This window comes from Atta cephalotes (genome assembly GCF_000143395.1).
Source record: "Atta cephalotes unplaced genomic scaffold scaffold00072, whole genome shotgun sequence".
In the NCBI taxonomy this organism is placed as follows: Eukaryota; Metazoa; Arthropoda; class Insecta; order Hymenoptera; family Formicidae; genus Atta; species Atta cephalotes.
Window position 1 is genome coordinate 36,307 of NW_012130136.1, and position 8,608 is coordinate 44,914.

The following is an 8,608-nucleotide window of genomic DNA, read 5'->3' on the forward strand; positions in this document are numbered from 1 at the left end:
CACACACACACACACACATATATATATATATATATATATATATATATATATATATAGTTACTAAATTACAATTTATTTCGGTTTAGAATAATGTAGTTAACTAAACTCACTTTTCAAATCATTGACATGAAAAGTTCCATAAAAGAGAAGATATTTATAATTTATACAATATACCTTATTATTTTTCTTTTAACTAATGGATATTCATTATTCGTATATTCTAACAATCAACTCACTCTTTGATTAAATGCCCGAGGACAAATCGCACATCCATACGGTTTCTCGCCAGTATGGATGCGCTCATGTTTCCTCAAGGTACCGCCGTCTGCAAAAGCTTTCCAACAGAATCGACAACCATAGGGCCTCTCGCCGGTGTGGATACGTATATGAATCTGCTGTGAACTGCGACTACCAAAGGTTTTTCCGCACTCACGACAAGGGAAAGAACGGCCGCCTAATTCCCTATTATGTGAATGACGGTGACTTACGAGAGCGCGTCCATCAGGAAATTCCTCACCGCATTCGTCACATGCCACCATTTTGTTGCGATGTGATACCATATGTCTGTAACATAATATAGTTTCGATGAAATAAAAAAATTCTATGAAAAATAAAAAAGCTATATTTTTAGCAAAGAAATCATGGTAAATAATAAAAAACTATTCTAATGTATATATTTTTGATCGTATAACATGCAAAGCTAAAATTTTTTTTATATTATCTCATTTATACCTTCGTAATCGGGCTTTACTGTGGAAGCGTTTTGTGCACTTTGTACAACCAAAGGTCTTATCGACGTTATGTATCCATGAATGTTTCAATAAACTGCGTTTGTCTTTGCACGTCTTTCCACACAATGTACATGTATTTGGCGGTGCATCATCAGCATGATTCTGTCGCACATGCTCCGCGACTTCTGCTTCATCACGACATCTTGCTCCACATAATAGACAACGACGACTAGGAGATCTTATTTAAATAAATTACTAAATAAGTATACATCTCTATAAATGTACTTGAAATTTATTTAATTCAAAGAAACGAAGTCGCTTCATATACAATGTTATTGCTATATATTTTTTCTACCAATTCTAGTTCGAATAGTGAATTATGTTGACAAAATATTCGCAAAATTGAATATTACTGATTCTGCAGTATTGTGATTAATTATAAATTAATAAAAATCGGGGATACCTTGAAGCATGAAGTTCCGCATGTGCCAATAGTGCTAGAGCCTCCTCAAACTCTTCTCCACAAACATTGCACATATGATGCTGACTGGACTCTACTGTAACCATCTCTGGCTTCAAGTGAATTCTACGTATGATATTAAACTTCACATAAACAAATTTTCAAATACCACATCCACGATAATAAGCGTATTCCATTTTGCTTACAGTGCTTATAAAGCATCATTTGTCTTTATTTAATATTTGATAAACAAGGATTAACTGATTTTTACAATGTGTGAATGTGACAACGGAATACACTCAATATATTCAATCATCAAAAATAACATTTTATGTTCATGAAATTTATAAATTTTCAATTAGGGTAAAACAATATTTTCGTACATGATACAATTCTGAATTAAATAAGATTTGAATCTAATTTTCGAGGTTCAAATTTGAAATCCTTTTATATTATTATACATTATTATACAGAAAATATTAAAGCAGACTAACAGAAAAAAACCAAATTTAGACTTTATTTTATATAAATTTTATATAAATTGGATTCAAATTTTATTTCATTCAAAATTGTACTATGTTCAGAATTGAACATTTTACTTTCAAAAATATCATTATATTTATATAATCTATACCTAATATAATCTATAATATAATCTATACCTAAACATTTACGATCTGACAAGTACATTGAGACAAGTCAGTTTTAGAATACTCTGTGCAAATTTAAAATACTTACTTCTGATGACGTTTAAGTAAATCCAAACGATGGAACGGTACTGCACAGGTGTTGCAATAAAACTCGCCGATCCTTTCGTTATCGCCTGTGTAAGTGGCGTCATTCTCATATTCCTCTGCATCAGATATTTGGGGAATGGTACCGCCATGCTTGATACGCACATGTTCTCGCAGACTGTTGATATCCCAGAACATATCACCACATGAAGTACATTCAAACGGACTGTCGCCACCATGAATGCGAGCATGTGATGCCAATGCCTTCTCTCTAGCAAAGCCAATGCCGCAAGTCTGACAGACATATGGCTTTGTTGGATCAGTGATAGGCCATTGCTGTTGCTGCTGCTGCTGCTGCTGTTGTTGCTGCTGTTGTCTGCCTGTAGCAGAAGACATCTCCTCCATCTGCCACTTCGAGCTAGAGGCATAATTGCCGCTGCGTGCAGAATAACCGTCGGTCAGCTCGTCCTCGTAGAATAATGTGTCCTTGTAAACATTGTCTGGTTCATACACATACTTGCCCATCTCTATCTTGACTTCTTCGAAATTGCGTTTCGGCATACCAGCGGCGGTGTTGTTCTTCCGTTTGCGCGGTGCACTTGATTGCATCTTTTTGCGTCTGCCTTTGTTGCCAGTCGTCACTTCCTCTTCCGCAACTAACGAGTCCTCATCATTCAAGTCGTCCTCGAGACCATCTTGTGATGATGGTGCATATGCATGGACTTTTAGATGATTATTCAAATCACACTTGCGTACATAACGTGATCCACATAGATTACAACCATACGGTCGATCTGTCTGATGTGCCACAATGTGATTCATCAAATTTGCCTTCTTTCGGAATCTGCGACTGCAGTAGTCGCATGGATACGGCCGAGCATTAGAATAAGAATCCTGATCAATCGGCAATGGTATTTCCATGTCATCGTACTCCAGGAGATTTTCATTAGTCACTTTGGCCTCTGGAATCTCCACTCTTAAAAACAAATAATTTATTATTAGTAGGTAAATTGTAAAAGAGTCAAGAAAATAATTTTTCAATTTACAGATATGCACAAAAATACAAAAATATTATTTAGATTAAAACAGTAAAAAATTTAAACATAACAAGGTTTTATTAAAGAGTGGATTATTTTAAGTGGATCATTTTAAGTCTCTTCTTTATGGCTAAACTAACTAGTATACACTTAGAGTTAAAAGAAAATTGATTTGTATTTGAAATAGATAGAAAATTTTACTGTGATCCAATGCAACAATAAAAGGTCTATTTTTTTTAGATGAATCTCTTACACAGAGTTCTTTGCAACTTTTCTTTCTTTCTTAATAAATGCATCCAAAAACATGACACTCATTGAGCATTCAATGAATGATCATGCTTCTGGAGACATTCATTGAAAAAAAAAAATGAACGAAGTAAAAAGTCTAAGATCTAAAGAACACATCTTTTATATATCTATATTGAAACTTACCCATCATCTGGACCAGATCTATCCCAGTTATCGGCTATTACTTCTTCAGTGACTTGTATATTCAGATAGTCATGCCCCTGATCTTGTGGCACTATATAGATTGATTCCATATCATTGGATTGAGGTACCATTAGTATCTCAGTTTCAGTGGTAGGTACCACATCAGGAACGGATTCGACGGTTTCCTCTACTGCCACTTCCTCGCAGGCACCAATCACCTCCTCCTCTGATGCGACCAGTTGTGCCTCCAGGCCACATATCACCTCTTCGTGGAGCTCTACGTCTCCTACCCATTGTAGATTCAAATCTCCGGCAACATCCATTTTGTTTGGCCTTTAAATTATTCCATCACTGAAATCACAGGCAACATAAGAAAACAGTAAAAAAGTTAACTCTAGAGTGTCATTGCATATAAATCGCGCGATTGCTCTCGTGAATTCAAGTCAGTTGAATGGGACGCTGGATTCACAAACCTGTTGCAGCCACACGATCGACGAGAATTCATTTATTATTCAATATTCGCAAATTGCACGTTTTTATTGCAAAATGGATCGACATTACGAGAACTCACAAGGTATTAAGGCGATCTGTCTTGAGATTACGATTCTACGCGAGTGATCCTCTGCGAATCGGAGGTTACATCATGCGACGACCCACCATGAGGAAGTTTACGGCGTAGATGCGTGAACGTTCGCGTATCCCTTCCGAGAAGCATAACGGGAACGGGTCATGATATTACGAGCAACATGCTACGGCGAATAATTATCGGCAAACTGAGGTTCCCCTCTTCCTCCCCCCTCCACCGACCAAATCTTCGTCGCTGTTACGAGACAAACGATAATCGCGCGGAACCGCAGCAGCGCGATCGGCTCAAACTCGGTCGATCGGCGTCGGATCGTGTCTTGACACGGATCTGAGGTTATAATTATATAGGTTATAGCAAGCGTTGGAGGTTATAACGAAAACAGGACGTGCCGCGTTCCCCGTAACGTGGCGTCGACGAGGAATGACGGTGGCGTCGTGACGCCGGACGAGGAGTGTCGAGTGGCGCGACGAGCGACAGTGGCGACGACGATAACGACAACTGTATCAACGATGATACAAGCGACGATGTTTAAGCCGATCCGGCGAACATCCAACTTCCAAGTAAGGCCTTTCGCCTTTAAGAATCTCTTTTTCTCTCACTCACTCTCTCTCTTTCTCTCTTTCTCTTTCGACGAAGTGAAACACACGCGCGCGCGGAGCTCGAGCAGAGGCGCAGCGTCGCCGCGCGGACGACACGCCGACCGTAAACCGGCGAGACGCGGACGTGGAAACGAACACAATGGCCACGGAACAGTTCTACTTACTGTTTCGAATTCCTAGACGTAACAACGCAATCCGTAACCTAACCAAAATGCGCTGAGTCCGCGATCACGACGAGCAGCGTCGACCTTCGCTTGTTTTCAATCCTGGTGGGGGATGCGCGTAGAAATAAAACGTGACAAAATGGCGACTCATGCGCGCGCATGCGATATGAGCGCTAGCATGAATTGTGCGTAGATAAGAAGGACAAGAGTGTAATAGAGATAAGGCACATAATATGAATATCCACCATTTTTAGTCCTTTTCTCAATCTCTTGCTTTGATTGTTTCCAGTATTGCTATTATGCACAATCTTGTATTCTTAGGCCAATATTACATGCGTCCGATTTTGTCGTACGACAAATTTTTCAAGTCTAATCGAAAATATTAAAACTCAATTGAGTTCAACTTTGACGCGATTCGAGAATCGAACAGGTAATGTGATCAAAATTGACGAAGCATCAATGGCTTTCCACCGAGGGTTTAAACCGGATCAGAATGTAAGAACCAACCAATTACAATATTCCCCTGTTACAGTCGAACAACAAGGGAATGCTTGACTGTATTTGATTGGTTCTTACATTCTGATCCGGTTTAAACCCTCAGTGGAAACTAGATCAATTTTGATTACGTGACCTGTTTTGATGCTGAAAATGAGCGTCAAACATTAGCATGAAAAAGCGGCCTTATAGTTAATAACTCAGTTAATAACTGAGTTAATAACTCAGATTAACGCGCCAATTTATATTGACTAATAATAAAAGGTTTCGTACAATAAAAGGAACTGGAAACAGAATAGAGAATAAGAATTCCAACCTATAAGAAACTGTTATATTCCACAATACATGATTTCTGTAAGTTGAAATTCTTATTTTCTGTTCCTTTTATTGTGCGAAGTCCCCTAACTGTTAACAGAAGAGGAAATTAATTTGTAAACGGATCGCGGAATTAATTGCGGATATAAAATAACAAGGTGGTGCGATCCGACGAAGCAATCTTCCGCCCTCATTGAAAGCCGGAACTAGATTAAACTGGCAGCTAAGATGGCGGCGTCAATTCTCTACCCATGCTTAAGGAAGGAGGATGATAGATTTCAGAGCTAGGTGAGGATTGGGCATGTATGTTATTATATATTATGTATTAAACATAACGTATTATATATATATATTAAGCCGTGGTCCGATTTATGCTCACAATGGTTAAAAATCATTTCATCCATGTTGTGTGAATGAAGACAAACGATGCTCATGAGTCTTATCAGCATGAATTAGACTCCATGACCTTATACATACGTATTATACGTAAGAAACTACTCGTAACTCTAAATTATTCAATCTAGGAGTTCGATTGTGTTTTTGTAATGAGATGAAAATTACAAAAGTAAGCAACGATTACTAGATATTGACCAATTAAATTATGAATATTCTAGTTTATTCTATTCTATGTTTTCACTTTTGTAATTTTTACCTCATTTCAAGATATACAATCGACTCTCAGGGCTGTGGTCAAAGTCTCGCAAATACTTTAAAACGTTTGATGGACCAATTAGAAGAAAAAATTTTATTCAAACTGACCAATTAAAAAAAACGCTTTAAAGGGTTTGTAACATCGCGTTGACCACATCCTTGATGATGATATAATTCTTGATATAGTTTAATAGAAAGTTACTAGTTAATACATGTATCAAGTGCTCAGTGGAAATGCTGTGTAGATTAGGCTTAAGGCTGATTTATATTTGTATAATAAATTTTTCAAATCTGCGATTTGGCTGCAGGATAAAGAGGTTGTCGGATCTCTTTATCCTGCAGCCAATTAAATTTTAAAATTAAAACCAATATTACATACGTTTGTTTTTTATCATACGACAAATTTTTCAAGCCTGTTGATTGGCTATACGACAAAGAGATCCTCTTTATTTTGTAGTCAATAACACGCTTGAAAAATTTGTCGTAAGACGAATGTAATATTTGCTTAAAAGGATATTGGCCTGAAGGGTGCATTCAGCAAACACACAGTGTGAGTGAGCGCTCGCTGCTATTGATATATTCTTCCAAATCTAAAATGCTGATTGGATAATCTAAAAAAATACACCAAGAATAGTAAGTACACTCAATTATTGAGTTCGCCTTAAATCATATAAACCATATGAGGGAGCATTGTCATTCAGAATTGTGTCCAAGATGCACGTGAGAGAGAAAGACATATAAGAAAATGCGTGAAAGAAAGACAAATGTACATAGAGAGCATTCGTTCTCTCTGCACATGCCTTAAAATGCCGATAATAATTATACTGTAATGTAACGTATTATACTAATTAGTGTTGGTACATGCACATAAAGGACAAAAGTTCCATGTAATCTTTCTCTCTCACATGCATCTTGGACACACATTTGGGCCACAGGAGATATAGGCTTCTTCCATGTCTATGGCTGTAGTTAAAGACTTGCTACAAATATTTTCAAGCATTTAATGGACCAAAGAAGAAAAAATTTAGAAGAAAGAATTTTACAAATTAAAGAATTTTACCAATTAAAACGCTTCAAATCATTTGTAGCATCGCATTGACCGTATATGCTCTAAGAAGTTCACTGAATGCAGTCAATAGGCGCATTCAAATCAAAGCAGCTAAGTCCGTTCATCGAGCAATTAAACATGATTGGTTGGATCCGCAGGTAAGAACCAATCATACTCATCCGCTCGATAAGCATGCCTAGTCACTTTACTGTTTTGAACTCGTCCATTGGCATAGATTCTAGTTGGATAGAAAATGACGGACTTAGGTCTTATGGTTTCTGCACATAGAACACTTGCCGCGTGGTAGAAGTTGGCGTGATATCCAATCAATCTCTCTCTCGATTAACGTGTTAAGCTAGTTCTATATTAGTTGCAAGCTTGTTGCGCAGATCGCAAATTTGTTGTGACAGCCAATATAAAGTGTTGATTTCAAAATGCAAGCTTCAGATTGGCTGTCGCAACTTGCGATCAGCTTCCAACTAATGTAGAACTGGCTTTATGTGTTATGCAAAAGCTGTGCTCTCCACTTATAACATTTTATGTGCGTCTTTGAAGGAGAAATGCGATTGGATAATTTTTTTATGCAAGTTGTGTGAATATATCCTTAATATACAGCTGAACGTGTTCACGGTGTATATAAAATACGGTAAGAATATGTTAAATTATAAATGTTAAAAAATATGTTTCATTATTGTCAAATATTCTACTATGATGTTAAATAGTATTAACAAACTGCATAATTAAATGTTATTAAAGAAAAACAATTATTTGTTTGTAAGATATGAGAATAAAGTTAGTGTTATAAGCCTAATTCTATCACAATAAATAATCTAATGTTGTAGGACAGTTCTTTCTTATTTTTTCAAATTTGAATTTGTAAAAGAAACAATGCTAAAATTATACTTTCAATTTTTATCCTTTCATCAAAATTATACTTTCATTTTTTATTAATATATATATACAATGAACATATATTTTATATATAATTATATATAAAGTATGTCAATGTTTTATATAATTATATATATAATCAATGTTTTATATAATTATATATATAATTTTATATAATTAAATATGAAATATGTTCCCCGAGTGTTATTTAATTTTATTATTATTATTATTGTTTTTTATACCAACAGTAACTTTACAAAAGAAAGAAACATTATATGGAAATATTTTATGTATATATTATATTTATATGTATATATTATATTTATATATATATTATCTGTACATAATTTTTACAAATACAATAATATTTATACATACATATACCTATTATATTTACATGTATGCATATATATATATATATATATATATATATATATATATATATATTATTATTAATTAAAATTT

The 8,608-nt window shown here is 35.6% G+C and overlaps 2 protein-coding genes across 2 annotated transcripts in view; one reads left to right on the forward strand and one right to left on the reverse strand.

Annotated features, from left to right (window-relative positions):
• Positions 1-3,717, reverse strand: part of LOC105624068 (zinc finger protein 420-like) — an 11,090-nt gene extending 7,373 nt beyond the window's left edge. The window contains exons 1-5 of the mRNA XM_012205427.1: positions 3,395-3,717; positions 1,930-2,901; positions 1,195-1,317; positions 733-969; positions 237-564 (exon numbers count right to left, since the gene is read on the reverse strand). Of these exons, the coding sequence (XP_012060817.1) occupies positions 237-564; positions 733-969; positions 1,195-1,317; positions 1,930-2,901; positions 3,395-3,717 (1,983 nt within the window). The remainder of the gene's footprint in view (positions 1-236; positions 565-732; positions 970-1,194; positions 1,318-1,929; positions 2,902-3,394) is intronic.
• A 356-nt stretch (positions 3,718-4,073) lies between these two features.
• The window catches only part of LOC105624090 (L-xylulose reductase-like), an 8,852-nt gene continuing 4,317 nt past the window's right edge, over positions 4,074-8,608 (forward strand). The window contains exons 1-2 of the mRNA XM_012205450.1: positions 4,074-4,089; positions 4,639-4,664. Of these exons, the coding sequence (XP_012060840.1) occupies positions 4,074-4,089; positions 4,639-4,664 (42 nt within the window). The remainder of the gene's footprint in view (positions 4,090-4,638; positions 4,665-8,608) is intronic.